The sequence below is a fragment of the Squalius cephalus genome (genome assembly GCF_949319135.1).
Source record: "Squalius cephalus genome assembly, chromosome: 18".
Classification (NCBI taxonomy): Eukaryota; Metazoa; Chordata; class Actinopteri; order Cypriniformes; family Leuciscidae; genus Squalius; species Squalius cephalus.
The window spans coordinates 23,751,317-23,770,575 of NC_137139.1; the positions used below are offsets into that span (position 1 = coordinate 23,751,317).

General features: G+C 36.6%; 2 protein-coding genes across 3 annotated transcripts in view; one reads left to right on the forward strand and one right to left on the reverse strand.

Moving 5' to 3' along the window:
• Positions 1-141: 141 nt before the first annotated feature.
• On the reverse strand, positions 142-6,558 carry dffa (DNA fragmentation factor, alpha polypeptide). Its single transcript, XM_079849520.1, has 6 exons — positions 6,130-6,558; positions 4,998-5,156; positions 4,758-4,912; positions 4,438-4,627; positions 2,996-3,120; positions 142-2,143 (listed from the first exon to the last, which is right to left on the reverse strand). Exons 1-6 carry the CDS (start codon positions 6,221-6,223, stop codon positions 1,928-1,930), a joined length of 939 nt encoding a protein of 312 aa, XP_079705646.1. The 5' UTR covers positions 6,224-6,558; the 3' UTR covers positions 142-1,927.
• A 22-nt stretch (positions 6,559-6,580) lies between these two features.
• Positions 6,581-19,259, forward strand: part of pex14 (peroxisomal biogenesis factor 14) — a 66,992-nt gene continuing 54,313 nt past the window's right edge. Inside the window, exons 1-2 of one of the 2 annotated variants that reach the window (XM_079849518.1) lie at positions 6,581-6,706; positions 12,918-12,962. In XM_079849518.1, coding sequence (XP_079705644.1) covers positions 6,671-6,706; positions 12,918-12,962 — 81 coding nt within the window. In that variant the 5' untranslated portion in view covers positions 6,581-6,670. The remainder of the gene's footprint in view (positions 6,707-12,917; positions 12,963-19,259) is intronic. The other variant, XM_079849519.1, reaches the window with a different exon arrangement.

The following is a 19,259-nucleotide window of genomic DNA, read 5'->3' on the forward strand; positions in this document are numbered from 1 at the left end:
TATTGTTTCCCTTTTGTTGGTTTGATTGCTTCTATTATTCTCCTCATTTGTAAATCTCTTTGGATAAGTGTCTGGTAAATGATTAAATGTAAATTGAAATGTATTCTTATGTTTAAGAATAATAAAGTTATTATTATGTTTATAAAAATCCTTTAGTAATTAATGTATCAAATATAATACAGTAGGCTTTATAGGGTTAAATACATACACACACACACACACACATATATTCTTACTTCAACTCAACTCAACTAGTCTCATTTGATATCTTGCTTTTTCTAGACTCATATTCACATATTCTTCAGCCTGTTAATCTCAGTATGCTAGCAGGATTCAGTGAATGATCAATGCACTGTGGTTGTGCCCTGCATGACACAGCCAATCCATCATGCAACAACAGACCCCAGTTGAAGCTGTGGTCACGCTTGTCTGGTAGATAGTACATAATTCACAGTTGATTTGCTTGCTTCAGGTGGTCAGCGTTCAGTGATGTGAGGGCAGGGTGGGCGCAGTGTCACGCATTGATCCGGCACACTGACATTATACCAACAATCAGAGGCAGCTAATAAAAAGCTTCCTTAAAAAGAGCATTTAATCTGGCTGCTTATTTTCTAATACGTCATATGCACATTATAAAGACCAACAGATGAAGACTTACCATTATAATTACCACACAAATAGGAAGCTTGTCAAATATATAAGGTAAAAATTATCAGAATAAAGACATGACTTTGCAACAGTCTTGTCTTTATTCTGATTACTGAGGAAATAATCTGTTAAGGGTTTCAAGACTAGAACAGTAGACTTGGTGACTGCATACATACCAGTCTAATGAATTCCTTGGTAACAACTCTATATCTCTGTTGAATTGATATTCTGATCACAAGCATATAGTCTAACAATGGCCAGAATTCAAAAATTTAAATCAAAAGTACAACATCACAGCCACAAAACAGCACAAGACTGTCCAAATGTCTTCACAACCCCGCCCAACACCAATCAAAGCTTACATATGCTCATTACAACGCAAGGTAGGACTACATCCGCACGGAAAAAGATGCTTTTAACAAGACATTCTTGGTGAATAGGAACAGACTAGCAGGTCTCTTCATTAGTTTATCAAATGGAAATTTTATCTACATGCATTACCATTCTCAGTGCTCTCTGACAAGCTGAAATATTTTTTTAATCATTATGGAACTCGATAATACAATTTACATTCATGCCCAAAACTAAATGTCAAAATATTTTTATAAGTCTAATAAGAATATCTGACATCATTTGACGTTTCAAGTAGTGTTGTGAACAGTACCACAACAAAATATGCACCCCATGGGCTTAATTGCTAACATTTTCAATTTGACACATTTAGTGAACCTTGCAATACCACTGTAATATATTCCTTCACTGAGCAATATCATAAAGCAGCATTAAATGTTTCTATTAGGTATTAAAATGCCATGTCTGCCAGCATGTATTACAGGTGATGAAATTAAGATTGGACATGTTGTATTTGGAACAATCAATAATCAATTTAACTCCCTTTTGAAATAATTATTAACATTAGATTTTCAATAAATTGTGTACTTGCTTTGTTATTTCTTTTTCACCAATTAACTTGTAAATCACATAGTATAGGATTGTTATCACCAAACAACCTCCTGAATGACTGGTGGTGGCTTAAATTAAAGCTAATGTATAAGAAACATAGCTTTAAAAAAAATCACTTATGTGGATTACTGACTAAAGAAAACAATAGTTCTTAATCCATATGTTGTATATATATATATAAAAAAAACTTTGGCATTTCCATACAATATACTTTCATCGAAATAATCAGTCTCTAAAAAAATGGCTTATTTTTTTTTACATGAAATGTTATGAAGTAGTCCAAGAATATAGACTAGAATAAATGTGTTGTATATTGTCAGTGCGTGTGTTTTTTGCTGCGTTTAGCTCGGGTCTCTCTCTCAGCTTGTGGTTGTGAAGTGGACTGGTTTTGAGCGCTGATGGATTGCAGGGCTTGAACTCGCTTTAGGCGTTTACCGAGCTCACTTTCACATGCCTGGACCAGCACTGATGTCCTTTCACTGTCCGATCCCAACACCTCCATCATGACCTCCACTCCCTGCCTCATCACCATCTACATAAACAAATGCATCCATATATGAGACCATAATACTAAATTAGTCATCTTAATTTACCAAACACACAAAAGCATCATTATTTTTATTAATATGAATGAATTAATATAATTAATAGGTATTTCTCTTTTTCAAAAACACTCATTTTTTTATTAAACTGTTTGCAGATACTCCTGTGTCTTACGCTCATTCATACCACTGAAAAGTGTGAGTGCCCCCTATTGATATATGACTGAAAGTACAATTATTTTTATTTTATTTTTTAAGTCTACATGACATCAAAATTGACCCTAAGGTATGTAATGCCTACTTTCCACAATTCAATCAATTCCCAATGGATAAAAATCAAGTCCTGCCTTCAATTTCATTTCAGTTGAATATCCTGTTACACTCAGATTACAGAAGCAGAATGGGTTGTGAACAGTGTTCATGCCTTTCACTCTCTAGTGTATTAAAATGATAAATGTTAACTTTTTTTTGCTTAAAATCACCATGAAATCAAAACTGAAAATTCTTATTTATTTTTTATGGAATATTGGAGTATTTATTCTAAATGATTTGTCTGTGCACATCATTTTTTTTTTTAAAATTAATGTACCCTCATAATCTTTAATCAAAATAACTTCCTCTCTTGCAGAAACATCTCTTCTCTTCTCTGATGATGTGTTTACTGGTGTGAGGTGGGACAACCTGTCACTCACATGACATCACAGCAATAGCAAACCACAACCATCCAATCAATTCCCGTTTCACTCAGATATGTCACAATAGAGAAGAAAAGACTAATAGCAACTTCTGTTTCATGCAGACTTTATGAAATCTTACAACACTGTTGTGGTTGGATATCATACCTGTAGCTCCTCATTGGACAGTCTGGTCTCTGGGTATTTTTTGTCCTTCAGAACCATTAGCGTTGTGGAGCTGAACCCTGCTGCGGCCTCCACCTGCACCCCATCTGTCTCATCTAGTTTAGCGCCTGCAGCAATGACAGTGGTTAACATCCCGAAAGCGCTGGAAAGATTAGGGCTGTCACAAAAACAGATAAGCTGTTGATCATCTAGGCTGCTACTTTTCTTCATTCCACCAAGTAATGATGAAATGAACTTGTATGAACTGGTACAATATTTAAAATAGCTCTGCGACACCATCTAGTGGCAGCAGAGTCAAAGCAACACAGTAAATAACATGGTGTCACAGTTAACTTGGGGATCTTTCATAATATTGCTGGTATCTATATTTGCTTTAAAGAGGACCTATTTTTATTTGACATTTTCTACTTTCTTTAGTGTGTAATGTTGCTGTTTGAGCATGAAACATGTCTGCAAAGTTACAAAGTCTACTCCATAGGGAGTTATTCTCTATATATCTACTATCTGCGCGCACTGTTTCTGAACTTCCTGAAACGCCTCCATTGTAGTCTTGAGTTTTCTTCCAAGAAAGTACACGTCACAATATTCATTTAAATAATTTCCGCCCAAGGCATACATAAAAAAAGGGGGTGAGGCCTGGTAGAGTTGCGTTAGTAGTGTGTTGAAACTTGCGTTATGGTAAAGAGTGTGACATTTCTGAAACATGCGTCCATTGAAGCAGTCGACCATTCAGAGAACACTGCACTTTTCGGAAGGAGGGGCTTCATAGAGACAGGAACTAAACAGAGCGTTACTGACAGACTGGGAAGAGAGGTGCTGCAACAATAGCCGAACAGTAAGGAACGGTTCCTGTTATATTTCCCCATTGAGCTTTGTTCAGCGCGTCACTATTACAAGCCGTTCTTTCCCGGAAAATTCCCGGAATTTTCAGCGCGGTTGGCTAACCATGCTGAACCGTGCTGGTAAAATGCGTGTAGTGACGTTGTCACTCAGGATCGGTCACTTGTCTGTTGCCTGGCTTCCAGTTTCTCTGTAGCTGTCCAAGCATGCTATCTGAGTGAAGTTACCACAAGTTAATAATAAAATTAAAAGAAATATCCGATCATCCTCCATAACGTGGTTGCTATTTACATCTTATACCGTCTGTAAACCCTTGCATTACCAAGGCAAAGACTGACACATTTATATTACAATCCAAAGAGAGGCCGTTATCAGCCCCACAGAGCAAAATGAAACCACATCTGTACCGGCTGGGCCGGATCAGCACGGAATGGAACGGTTTGGCCCGACGGTGTCAAAGCGGCTAATGTAAAATATGTGAAAAATAATATTTTGGAACATTTAAGCATGAAAACCTATTCTAGTAGACCTCAAAAACAAAATCTGATGATCATAATATATGGCATGTTTAAACATATTCCTACTTTTTTCTTGTGGGTCCAAGGCGCCTTCTCGCTCCATGGCTTTCAAATAGAGCCTCAGTAACTCTCTGGACTGTCTCTCGTCTTCCCTGCGGTCCAGCATTCTCTGCAGCGTGTCCTGTAGGACCTGGCTTTTCTGCTGTGAGAAGTTCAACGCCGCAGCCAGATCTGAGCATGGCACCTCAATCAAACTCTGTAACACATTTTTATACATTTATTCTCTGAAAACCACAGTAAAACATTAGCTATTTACACAATATAACCATACATGTAAAGGATAGAGGTCTTTATGTGGCAAAGTAAAAAGGCAAAATCAAGCAGACCTGTAAATTTGCCTCGGACATAAGGATAATACTGGCCAAGTCCTGTCTGAGCTGCTCTGCCAAACTGCGCCAAGATTCAAACCCATCAACATCGTCCTTTCCATCTATCTCCAGATTAGCAGACTCTATGCAAGGCTGTGCTGTGCCTCCATCAACTAGACAAATCATAATAAGTTTAGATTAGTAATGATGAGCTGAACAAATAGTAATAAAAATATGCTGGAATAGGCTATATCTCACTTTGATGAGTATGCATCCATATTTCATCTGCATGCAACATCATGAATTTTGTATTTGCTGGCAGACACAGAAAGTAAGCTTCATCTTCTACGATGGTCCCATCTTCTTCTAGCACCACTGAGACTGATGCACTGGGACTAAACCCTAGAACCTCACCCCCTGTGAGAGATGAAGAGAATGTGTCAAATGACAAATAGAGCACAGGATGAATTAACTGTCAATCTTAAGAAATGAGTAATGGCCTACTTTGTTTGTTTGCTTGCTTGCTTTTTAAAGCCATGCCAGCTGCTTTGGCTATTTTCATGGTGCATAATAAATTGGGTTATTCAATATATATATATATTTATATATAAACATTCGGGTTATATAACTATATATATAACTTCGGGTTAACTTGATTCAAAACATTGTCAAGGGTATAAACTGAATAAAACAGTAGGAATATTACAATCCAATAAAAAAAAAAAAATCATAGAAATTAACAGACAATGAGCTATGTTAGGAAATGATGTACATATAGGCTTATTGGATAAAAAAAAAACATGCTGAAAATGCCTTCACACCTCTTTAACATATTTAGAGGTGATGCAAAATACTTGGAGAGAAATCAATAATGGGAAAAACATTAAAGAATGTATGTAATGTAACATTAATTTTAATGGCATTTTTGGCTGAACTATTAGCATGTCATAGGACCTGTTTTTGTTTCAGTTGTGCTATATTTATAATAAATAATATTTTTATTCATTTATAAAAAAAAAAAAAATTGATCCTCCTGTACACAAAGATTCTCTCTTTAACAATTCTGAATCGATTCCGAAAACCTTAGATTTTTTAAATGTATTTATATTTAAATAAATTATCAGTTAGATCATCATTATTATTTTTCTTATTAATACTTTAACCCATTAATTAAACATTACTCTCATGTGTCTATATTGATCTTTATGTTCTAAAATTAGGCTATTTTAAACTTTTCTCTTACATTCAATCAATTTGCCTAAATTAAAAGTTTTTATAATCCTGTTTATTTCTGCATGTATGCTAAGTTTCTAACGGCGCACTTAAAAGAAGTCATATAAACTTCCACCTGAATTCAGGGTGAAGTGAACTCATTTATTTTCAAACCCACCTTTTAATTTGAGTTGATCCAGAGAGGTCACAGCCAGCCCATAACACTTCTGTCGACTAATGTTACACACTTTACATACTTTTAATTCTGTCATGATGATAGTCAAAGTTCAGAGTGCATAATGTAGTATCTTCAGTGCCTCACACTTTGTTCTTGGGTGTTATTTTTGAGTCGGAATACACATAAATCCCGTTAAACTTAATATTGTCACCCTCTGCTTGACATATTTCTGCTTCCGTGTTTTGAAATGTGCTGCTCGAATAGTAATGTGAGCGAATCGTTCTTTTGATTAGAATCTTTTTAATGAGTCAATTGAACCGATTTACAAAACCGGACTGAACTCTTAGTGTATAATAATCATCACTTTGAACTGGTTCTTTGAAACGAACTGTTCAAAAGAACTGCCCAGTGAGACTCGAACTTCGTATCACTAGTTCAGACCAGAGCCATTGAGAGAAGAATGGCATTGGTTCAGACTAAAGCAATCGAGCACAGTTGAACCGTTAGCTTCGTTAGCTTCCTGGCTAGTAGCTCTGAGAAGATGGCATCCTCGGACCAACCTGACCAGCAAAATCAGGTAGCTGATAAAATTTCTCCAGTTAGCAACTTGTATTTTGCTTGTTCGACCGTGGACCTGCATAGTAAACGCACAATTTGTCACGTTTTAATTATTGATATACTCATAATCTGGCTGTCCCATGTTGTTTAGGAAAAAGTTTTAGCTGGTTTGCTAGCGTCCTGCTCACTGTCATCCCATGCAGTAAGACAGATGTGTGTGACAGGTGCAGGCCACAGAGAATAGTGCATTCGGGAGATTTCACGGCGGATCTTTGTGTCTGGATCTGTTAAAATTAAGCACCTTGGGGACAGTTATCACCTATTATTTGTTATGTTCAGTCAGGGGTCAGTGACCCTGAAAACATGACACAGGTCACATCAGGGGCGTAACCATCATTTCACCATACCATATTTTTAAAACCAGTAATTGACATCTTTTATTTCTTGCTTTTAATTGGCTAAGAAATCAAATACACTGAACAATAACTTATCATTTCTATTCTAAAATATTTCCCTATGTTTTCCTAATGCCAATTTAATGATTGGTTTAATGTAATACAAACAAGTGTGCATTAAGTAATCATGGATTTTATACAATGCAAAAAAGTATTATTTTTTTTTAATCACAGAAGGCAGAACATAGGCTACTTTCTATACTGTAATAAAGGCTATGGCAATTAGCACTGCATTATTATTGTTATAACAATTCCCAGAGATGGCTTAAAAAAAACACATAAAATATCGTCGTAATCGTGTGTTTATTGTCTTCATGTTTCATCAGTCAAAATGTTTCTGGCTTTTTATTCAGTTACAGCCATAGCTTGATGCCCTTGTCTATATAAGGATTTCCTGGAATGTCTTAAGTTATTACTTCTATGAGTCCGTTCTGGAATTTCTGTAAGAGTATGGCTCTTCAGTTCTGGCTTCCAGTATGAATGAAACTTGCATTACATGAGAGTGTTAACACTTCATAATGCTTACATTGCCTGGTTTTGGATAAGAAAAAACGTCCGGTCTTGCATAGAATATATTATCTCTTTAAATTTGAATCTAGATTGATTTACATTTTCACATGAAAACCTGAAATAAAGTGCGGGGGACGAATTGACATGCGGGATCCCTCCTTGTGCTCATCTGTCTTAGTCTCAGAAAAGTTTTTTTCTGTGTTTACTGCTAAAGTAAAAGCTTTATTAATGCAATGTTTCAGCAACAAATTAAATTGATTGTTTACCCAAAAATGAACAGTCTGTCATCATTTACCCACCTTGATGTGCCAGACCTGAATGTAAAAGAACGGTAAATGAGAGAGATGGTGTCTTAGATTCAGGGGTGATACAATATAATTGGAGGACAGTCGATATTTGGAAAAACATTAAATAATGTATAAACATAATTTTTAGATATATAATTTATAATAAAGTCAGAGTTTATTTTTTAAAATATATATTGTATATTATTCTTTTATTCTAATAGCATATCTTATTACGTTAACCCATTAATAAAATTGTATTACTTGTATTTTTTTTCTTTACTCATCTTTATGTTCTAAAATGATTTTAAACTTGAGTCTTATATATCCCTTTAAATTATGTAAAATATGTAAAGCATTAATTATAACCTTTAAAATGTGCTATATAAATCAGCAACAAAGGCATACCTCACCCAAAAATGAACAGTCTGTCATTATTTACAAACCTTCATGTTGTTCCAAACCTGTATTAATTTCTTCACTAGGACACAAAACGAGATGTTAGGCAGAATGACATCCACCATTCATTTCTATTGCATATTTAGATTTTTTTAAATGATGGCAGACTCTTCATTTTTGGGGAAAGTAGGCCTATCCCTTAAACTAAATGCTGTTGTAATGCATTTAATGTCTCAGATTTAAGAATAGGATATGAATCTTCTTGGTTGATTATTCTTATGCATTTTTATCTATTAAATACTATGCTGTAAACATATACAAATATAGGTGAATTTTATGACTGTTTAAGATGCTTATTTTGAATTAATTTATTGCAAGTAGCCTAATACAGGACGCCGTCGCCTAGCCTGTATTATGAGTACTAGTTAATGACGGTTGCTGAGTGAGTTTTGCTCAGTCATTGTGTTAACCCTCTTGGTCTGTGTTGGTGCAGTGTGAAAATTACAGTTATGATTCTTAACATACTAAATCTATTGCCAGCTTTAGAATATTTGAAGTGTTGCCGTTTGTTGGGACAGTGTGAACCAGCCTGAATAAGAAGTTGGGAGTATTGAAATGCCTTTAGTACAATCAGGTTTTGGAGGGTCTGCAGCTCTCAGTCTACTACATTCACAGCAGACAGAGTAGCCTAGTAAGCCTACCCTAGGTTAAATATTTATGCAGGTAAAAATATAGTGATGTAGCCTACACTTTTGTGGTCAGTAAGATTTTTTGTTTGTTTGTTTTAAAGAATGCATTTTATTTAAAAAGGATGCGTTAGAGCTAGGGTGTGCAGTTTAGGGGCTAGCAATAGCGAGCTAGCTTTGAAAGCTTAAGATCCCACCCTTCCTTCAGAGCGTCTCCAAAGCCACTCCTCCTCCAAAACACATGACGCACATCACCAGACCAGAGCAGAGTCTGCAAAGCGCCACGAGAGACCACGTTAAATTCCCTCATGTCTCAAAGCACAAAACATTACAATAATAATGAATGCAAACAACTTTGAGAGCTCCGACTTATACCAAAGTCCCTTTCAAGGAAAGTCTGTTCACTAGGTGGCCGTATTTGCAACGCCTCCGGGTAGCTATTTCGGGCATCCAAGACCAAGTCCTGTCTACCTGAATGGGGGAATCCTGAAATCTCAAAAACATCTTGCAGAACACAATTGAATAACATTTCAAATCACCAACAAAATCTGACATGGACTGCCCCATAAATGTTGTTTATTATGCTCAAATAGCGTTTAAAAAGCGTATTTTACTAGATCCGCCAATGCGCATGTGCATGTTCAGAACACTGAGTGTTTCTGTAGCAACTGGAGCTTCTAACGGCAGTGATGCAACAACTTTATCAATCAGCGATTGGCTCTTATATTTAGAAGGCGGGACTTAATCTGCCATATTCCATGTTGCACTTTCTCCCATTAAAATGAGTGCACTATCTTTGTATATCTATCTAAAGTCTTTGTACCACCTGACTGCTGCAGATCGCATTGATAGTTGACAGAAATTGCCATAGAGTTTGAGGATGTGAACAGCTCTGAGTAGAATGTCAGGGGTGCCATCTTGCAATTAGAGCATGACGTGAACGCAGCATAAGCTCATTGTTTTGGTTCAGGAGGAACTATAAAAGGTGGCTGCTGTTTGTTTGCTGTGCTCAGTGTCTGTCTGTCTACCAGTCTGCTTAAAGGGATAGTTCACTTTGAAATTAAATTTTGGTATGTTTTAGCTTACCTCAAGGGCATCCAATATGTAGCTGTCTTTTTTTCCGCAGTAGTTTCAATTTTGATATTTTTAGGTCAAACCGTTCTTGTCTCTCAGTCATATTATGCAGGTATGTGGTCACTGTCTCAAAGAGCATGCACAGAGAAGTCCAAATTAAAACAATTCCCCATCGTCCAAATTAAACAATTCCCCATCGTAAGTACACATTGTTGGCCTAAGACACGAAACGAACGGTTTGTGTGAGAAAACGAACAGTATTTATATAGTTTTTACCTCTTGTAACACAGCCACGTCCAAGTGATCTGAGGGCGCACTCGCATCCTGCTGTGTGACGTGTGCGCAGACTGGTGCATAGATATATACACTAGATGTCGCCTTGGCTACGGCATTCGTTAAGAACTGCGTAGCCAAGGCGACATCTAGTGTATATATCTATGCACCAGTCTGCACCAGATCACTTGGACGTGGCTGTGTTACAAGAGGTAAAAACTATATAAATACTGTTCGTTTTCTCACACAAACCGCTCGTTTCGTGTCTTAGGCCATCAGTGTGTACTTACGATGGGGAATTGTTTAATTTTGGACGATGGGGAATTGTTTTATGGAACATGCTAATGACGTGAACAGAGTGTATAGGTTAACAGGCAGGTATGGCATCCTATCATTGCATTCGGACCGAAATGTGACTGAAAAAGTGTTTATGAAAAACTCTGCCTACCACTTAAATTAATTGAAAAATATCAATAAATTAATCATTTTTATATTCTTTAAAAAATCCTGAGAACAAACAAACACTTCCACACTCTCCACATTAAGCAGCACAATGATTAAAAACTAAAAATAATAAGAAATGTCTCTTAAGCAGCAAATCAGCATATTAGAATGAATTGATTTAGAATATTGAATAGATTGAAACACCGTGTTGATCAAGCTTTTTCTATTTCTGGTCCAACACTCTGGAACAAGCTCCCTGTAGCCATCCGAACACTATCTCTTTTTGTTTTTAAATCTATGCTTCGATCCTATTTCCTTGAACAAATGTTGTTAGTCTAAAATATGTTATGTAGTTTTATGTATTTTATTCCTTTGTAAATGTTTTAAATGTTTAATTTGTTTTATGTACAGCACTTTGGTCAACCCATGGTTGTTTTTAAATGTGCTTTATAAATAAAGAAAGAAAGAATTCTGAAGGATCATGTGTTAGAGGGAAAAAAAGTGAAATATATTAAAATAGAAAACAGTTCTTTTAAATTGAAATAATATTTCATAGTGGTACAAATTCATCTTCTCTCAAAAACATTAATAATCTGACTGACTCCAAAATTTTGAACTGTTAAAACTGTTACTATTATGTGCTTGAGCCTAATACAGTATACCTAACCCAAAATTGCTTTAGGGAGACTAATACGTTTTGCTTAAAAGAGTCAAATGAATGGCTAATTAATTATTAAATTAAATATCCTAATTTGAACTTTGCAGGCTTACTTAGTGCTCTAAAGTGGATTTAACCAATGGTATCGTCCACTGATCAGAAATAAAACTGTGATTGCTACAAAGAAAGTGCCAGGCCTGGCTCAATTGCAGATGTTGATAAAGGCATCTAATGGCAATCAGTAATGCAGTAAACTCTATAGTCTGCCAAGAACTGAATGGAAATATAGACATTAGGGTTAGTGAAACTTGAGTTTCACCTCTTGCAGGCTAACAGATAGAGGCATCATTAAGTTTAAATGAAGGGACATCTTAAGGACAATATTCTTCTCAGATTTATGATCCTATCTGTATCCTATCATTTCTGCCCTTTTCCTCACCCTTTTTTAAAAATTCTTTTGAAAGAAGTCTCTTTTGCTAACCAAGGCTGCATTTATTTGATAAAAAAAAAAGCTGGGTCCCCGACTAAAAATGTTGATTTTGATCATTTTTTGTATGGTGAAAGAAATACATAAATGAAGAAGTAAGCCACATATTAGATGTTATGGATGCATATTTATTGAGTAATCTACTATTTTGTAGAGGGGGTCAAAATGACAATTTTTACCTGAGATTTGAAGCTGAAATTACGGTGGGCTAAAAATGACTTTAGAGAGATGGCAGCATTATTTTATTTTTACACAGAAATTGGTAGGTCTATTAGTTAAATCTGTTCACTTTAGCAATCCTTGTTGCATTAGGCTATATACCAACGGAGACAGTTCAAAAATGGAAAAAAGCCTCAAGTTTGCATGCCTGTAACTCAATAAGTATTAAAGATATCTTAATATCATTTTAGATTCTGGTTCTTATCAAACTTTTATTTTGGTATCTTCATTTTAAAGGCCCCATATTGTACAATCCCAGAGACATGGAGATCTTAATGCGGCTCCATGAGTAAATTGGTCAATTGAACACATTGTCAGTGGTCATATTTGTTTATGGAAATCATGATAGATATATTTTTTTCAGGATTTTTTTTGATGAATAGAAATTTCAAAAGATCAGCATTTATTTGAAGTAGACGTCTTTTGTAACATTATGTATGTTACTGTCACTTTTGATCAATTTAATGCTGAATAAATGTAATATTTTCTTCTTTTTAAATACGCAAAATCTTACTGACCCCAAACTTTTGAACATTACTGTATATTTCTGGTGAGGGATTTTTGATGATTATAGTGTTATCATTTAAAGGCCTTTTATCATATTGACAGTATGAAAGATGGCTGCACAGAATGTTTTTTTCCTCCTGTTAGAGGTGCCCTGTGCTGTACTCTACTAGAATCACATGTAGTCATAAATTCTCCCACTAGATTGCGCTGTAACACAAGGCTTGTTTCTTTCAGAATGCTGCTCCAGCCAGAGAAGACACGGCTCCAAGAGAAGCGCTGGTGAGTTTCAGAAGTCCTGCTTACCTGCACTCATTATTCTCTACATAGTTTTGTTGAAGATGTTTTTTTATAGAAATGTTTTACATTACATTATTATTATTATTACCATATGCCTAAAATACAAGAGGACTAAAAACAGAAATGTTAGCGAAAATTACATTTTGTACTTCTTTTCTTGTTTTGTCTTGCCTGCTGTTTAATTGGTTAATTATAAGAATGTACAGTTCCTGCTCTGAATATGATTGGACAAGCCACATCCAAGGCCGATATTTCTAGGTCGTTGGTGTCTTTTATCAAATTTATTTTGTGTTATAGAAGGATTAACCCAGTTGAGGCTGAATTTTACAGAGATTTTACCTCTTTAATTAGTCTTATTGGAGTTTGAAAATGCTTTTATTGAGCAAGGACACCTTAAATTGATCAAAAGTGACAGAAAAAGACATTTATTTGAAGATTTCTACTTCTTTTTTAACTTTCTATTCATCAAAGAATTATATCAAATGTATCACAGCAGCACAACTGTTTTTAACATTGATCATAATAATAAATGTTTCTTTAAAGAAACTTAACGTAGTGTATGATCATGATTTTTCTTTGATAAAATGTCATTCTCAGCATGTCAAAGATGTCATTGACTGTAATCAGTGTTGGAGGTTTACTTCAGATTACTTTGAGTAACTGTTAAAGTAACGCAGTACTTTAAAAACAAAATATCTGATTTACTTTTTCAAATAAGTGTATTTTGTTTTCCCATTTATTGACCGACTCGTCTCTTGTCCCCATGTTGAGAGAAATCGTGAGTCAGTTGCTGCTGACCTTCAGTGATCCAATTCAACCATACTAATAAGCAAAAATGATTTTAGATAAACATCAAATCTGTGTTTCATTTTGTTTTGTTTTTATTGCTGAAGTGTGTTGAACTTATCCTGTATCCTATTCTTCTGCAATCCAGCAGCCGTCACTTTTGATGTCAAAGGGCCTTTACGTATGCCAAAAATGTATTTAAATACGAACGAGAAAGCCCAGCACAGGTGAGAAAAAGTAACATCAAAGTAACTTAACGCATTCATTTCATTAAAAGTAACTAAGTATCACAATTAGTTACTTTTTGGGGGAGTAACACAATATTGTAATGCTTTACTTTAAAAAGTAACCTTCCCCAAAACATTTGAGCATTAATTCGTAGATGACTTACTAGTAGGTAGTTTTGTGAATGTGAGTAATCCTCACCAATCCCCATAGTGTGCTTCTCAGCAGCGGAACTGCTCTCTTTCTTTTATTGCTCTTAAACTAGGAAGTTCTTGGATTATCTATGGAACATTTACTATCATTGGACAATTAGGCTGTGTATTGTTCGGTTTTGTGTGATGTGATTTTCTGCTATGAATGATATCTAGCCATGCTCAAAGCACTGTCCTTAACAGCGGGGAAAAATGCCGATTATTAAGGCTTCTTGGCTTTCTAACTGCTTGACAAGTCCCCCTTTTTTTCCTCTGCTTTTCTCTTTTTGATGAGCTGCTCTTTCCCAGTTAAGTGGATTATTACAGCTCTGGATAATTCATGTCACAAGGCATTATTTGGATGGGGTGAATAATTGAAATCTGTGTCTGAAAGGATTTGATGTGGATGAGCGGAAGGGGAGTAGTGGCAGGGCTGGAGGGAGGCTCTGGGCGCGAGTGCCGGGGTGTCAGGCTGGGGACACCAGTCATGTTAACAGGTTCTGACTCACCTCGCCGGATGGGCGGCCCTCGCTCCTCGGTGGCAGGCGACTCTGGCTGGAGTCTGAGCCAGAACAGGTTTGGACCTGCGCTGTCACTCAAACCCAGTACCAGTCGCGCTCAGGGTTGAGCTCTTGCCTCCAGGGGTTGTGCTTCCTGGCCTGTCCCGCTACCACACACTACACACACTGCGCAGTACTTCATTTAATCTTTTTTTTTAACCGCCCACTCACTTTTCTTTCTCTCATTTCTTTTCATTTCTGTTATTTTTCTTTTCCTTTTTGGTCCTTTCCTTTTTTCCAAGTTTTCTTTTTCATTTAACTTTCCTTTTCATTTTCTTCCCTTTACTCTTATTTCTGTTCTTTTCCTTTGTGTTGTTGTCTTTAAATTTTTACATTTACATTTTTACTTTCATTCCCTTTAAATTGACCTTTTTTCCCTTTCAGTGTCATTTTCTAGTCTTTTCTTTTTAATTTCCTTTCCCCTTACGCTTGTGTTCCTTTACATGCCTTTTACACTTTAATTTCCTTCTGCCTTTTCTTTTCCTTTTTCCCTTTACATTTCCCTTTTCTCTCTTTTTCATTTTCTTTAAATTCTGCTCTTTCCTTTTTCTTTTATTTTTTCCCTTTTAATTTCTCTTTCTATTTCTCTTTTTTCCTTTTACATTTCCCCTTCCTCTCCTTTTCCTTTTTTTTTACTCTCTGTTCTTTGCCTTTGCACTTTCTTTTCCCTTTTAATTTCTCTTTCTTTTTCTCTCATTTTTCCCTTTACATTTGCCTTTTCTCTCTTTTCTCTTTTCTTATGTTCTGTTCTTTGCCTTTTCCATTTTTTTCTTTTCCTCTACATTTTCCTCTTACTTTTCTCTAATTTTCTTTACATTCTTTTCCTTTTCCTTTTTGTTTCCCCCTTCCCGTTTGCCTTTCCATTCCGCACTCCTTTTCCCTGTCATTTCCTTCATCTTTTCTTTTTCCCTTTTCTCTTTTCCTCTTTCTTTTCATGTTCCCTTTCCTTTGTCTTTTCCCCCATTCTCTGTCTTCAGTCTATACCTGAAAGTATAGGCAAATCAGCCTTTGCATTTATTACATCATAGAATGCCTATAAATTCCCAACTGAATAACATATCTGAATTTAAATGTAGCAGTAAAAGATTTAACCATATTCGTGATTGGTGGAGTTAAATATCACCTCAGGCTGTCAGAGAACCAGTGCTGTTTGACTCACAGAATCCATGTTTGTCAGCTCTCTTGTTTGCCTTTTAGTCTTCTGTGGTGGGCTTTCTGCCTCAAAGGTGTGTGAAAGGTTAAATATCTTTCCCTCCAGTGGTGTTTTGCGGTACCCTTCTGCGATCTACCGCCTGTGACTGTAACGCTCAGCGTGTTGGCATGGTAACTGCCGGCTCCATGGGATGCTCTCCCATCCCTTCTCTGCCCGCTGGGGCTCCACTGTGCGCCCCAAATATCACTGGCCTCCTGTGGAAAGAGCGAGGGATGCAGGAGCAGAGGGAGGAGGTGAAAGGAGGGGGGAGGAAAAAAAAGGAAAGTTGTTAGAAGAACATCCCGGTCTCGCCGCAACTTCAAAAGCTCCCCTTCCCCAGGATATTAAGCAACTGTGATGAAAAATTTAGCAAGCGTTAAATAAGGCGCTTTGAAGTGATCTGTTTTGGCTCGGCAGTCTCTGAATTTCCGGAGCCCCTCTGCTGTCACAACCACGCTGGAAAAAAGACACAGCATACCCAAAGCTGAGGAATTGGGGTCTGCCTGACGAGATGCCAATGTTGACATTATAGCCTGTGGCATTGACCATTGCGTACCCTTGGCGCTCTGTTTTAATTATACCATTATTTTCTTTATATCGTACACCTTGCTTGCCCTAGGCATGGAGACATCTGTTGCTCAAATGTTGGTTTTGAGAATGAGCTTCCACCTCGCAGGGATTCGTGTAAAAGAACACCAATAGCAGAAAGTATCAGTGACTATCAGGAGCACTCATTTATATTCATGGTTCATGGGCCGCTGTTGACATTTTGGGACAGCATTTCACTTTTGTTTCAATTCTGCAGTTCCTGATTATGAAACTTGAAAGTTAATTATTGAGGGAATGAGGGGTGGTTAGCCAGTAATAACCCAAAAGACTTACTCTGTGCTCACTTTCAAACTGTGCTGCAATTTAATTTGCCTGGGGATCCATCCTTGGACTTTTCCCTTTTTCCCCCCCTTTGCTCATTACTTTAATTGTAATTGTAATCCTTTATTGGAGCTGTCTGCAGTAAAGGAGAGTTATGGTTGGCATGGGGGCACAGGCCACGGAGATATTTCATGATTGTTGGGGATGATGGTCACTAGGTGCCGATGAGCGGGCCAATGAGAGGTCTCTCATTCCTGAGAGATTGCTTTGAGGATCTGGCTAGGTTGATTGAAGCACCACACATTGGTAGAACATATTTTCCAGAGCGGCCAAAGCGGCATTTATTGCTTGAATTTCTTAATAAAATTGACAGAATTTGAAAGCAAAGACTGTTTCATATCAAAAGTAGTCAAGGCACCTTTATTTATAAAGCGCTTTACACGATAGAGATTGTTTCAAAGCAGCTTCACAGGGATAAACTGAAAAATAATGATTCAATGATGCAAACAGTGATCAATTCTGCTGTAAAGCAGCTCTAAAAAGAAACTAGTGTCATTGTTCAGCTGAGGTCAGTTAAGTGTTGATTTGGTTTCATTCAATAACTGTATAAAGATCATCAAATATGAAATGAGTTCAATTAAATTATAAAGCAGCTCTGTAGAAAACCGTGATGTCATCGTCCAGCTCAGTTCAGTTCTTATCCAATAGCCTCAGTACAGTCAAATCAATAATATTGCTGAATATTAAGTGTCCCCAACTAAGTAAGCCAAAAGGCGACAGTGGGAACGAACCTTGACTCCATCAGTGACAGAATTAGGAGAAACTAAGCTCAGTTGGGGGACCAGTCCTCCTCTGGTATCATTCAGAATATTTCATCCAGTTCCTTCTGCTTGAAGATTGAGATACATCACACCGGCATATGTAACAAAGCAATGCATTAGATGGAAAGCATGCTACAAATAATGTTTACTGAAGTTTTAGTCACGCATCAACTGAAAACCGCATAAACCAAAAGATCGAGATTCTTGAGTTTTAAGAATCGATATTGGTTCATCAAAATGAAAATGGATTAAAATTGAGAAATTTATATTTTCAACCCAGCCCTACAGATTTTACTGTATATTTTTCATCAAATAAATGCAGCCTTTGTGAGACTTCTTTTAAAACCGTAAAATATATCTTACCGACACCACACTTTTGAATGGTGGTGTATAAATTGCATATTTTTGCAATGTTTAAACAGTATTAAAGTAATAATAATTTTATCCCTTAAAACAAATTTTTGATCACCAAGTTTTTTTTTCATGCCTTAAAATAGCCTTTAACTATAAACCCTTGCTTCATTTAGTATACGTGGACACATGAATATGCGTGTTAGGTTACAACATATTTGTGACTTGGAGAATAAGGGCGATTTCAAACTACGTTTTTGAACAGTTTACTGCAGTTTTAAGGAGAAAATACTCAGCAATGGTGTTGACATGAATTTGCACATTGTTTGTCTTATAGCATAGCCTAATAAAATCACCACATAGACATATAAACGACATTAAAAACTTGATTTTCACCACAGGGGGTCTTTAATACAATAAACATATCTTGTTAGTTGGATCATAATCTGAGCACCTTCACTTGCGCAGTTTTGGTGTAAGACAATATCCTGTTCATACAGTATGTGCATTTTGGAGATGGATAAATAGGTTGAGGAATTACCGATAAAATATGTGTTTGTGTGAGATGTGTAAGTTTATTTTGTGTTGTTGCAATTGACACTGTCGTGTCCTGAGCTGTTTGAGCTTGTGGTTAATGATACAGGAAAGGCCTGCGGTTTTATTGTTGCTGTGTTGCACTTTTCCGCCCCCACCAACCTTGTCCCAGCCGCCTTGGAGGGGCTCTGTGTGAATTTTCACTGTCACGTCCAAGGGCGAGCGGCACAGGGTCAGCTAATTGCTTTTATAATTATGATTTCACGTCAGATTTATTGTGCATGCTTGAAGTCTGCAGATCAGGGGCTTCGGAAAATGTGTTTACAGCTTTTGGCTCGACTCATTCTCCTGTTTCAGTCAGCCTTTTTGACTCAATTTACCAGATTAGAGGTGAATAGATGAGACCTGGCCTCCTCTTCAAGCCCCACGGTGTATAATTTCACAACTCCATCTGCAAAGTCCCCTACTGAATGTGTTTGTTTACTACTGTGAAATGCTCATTAAATGACTGAGGGATGACACAAACCAGAAATCCCAGTTTTGCGTTTGAACCGTGAAATGGCGTCTCTCGAATCCTCAGTTGTTTTCGGCCTGCCTCTATGACACTAGTCTGAGTGATTGTGTTATTTAGCCTCTTTTAAAGTAGTTTCCATAACTGTAAATGGTTAGTTTTTTTTTTTGATGTTGGTCATATATATTTGTTTCTGGTTCTCTTTGAAAAGGCTGAGAAGATAAAGACGAGTGGCGCC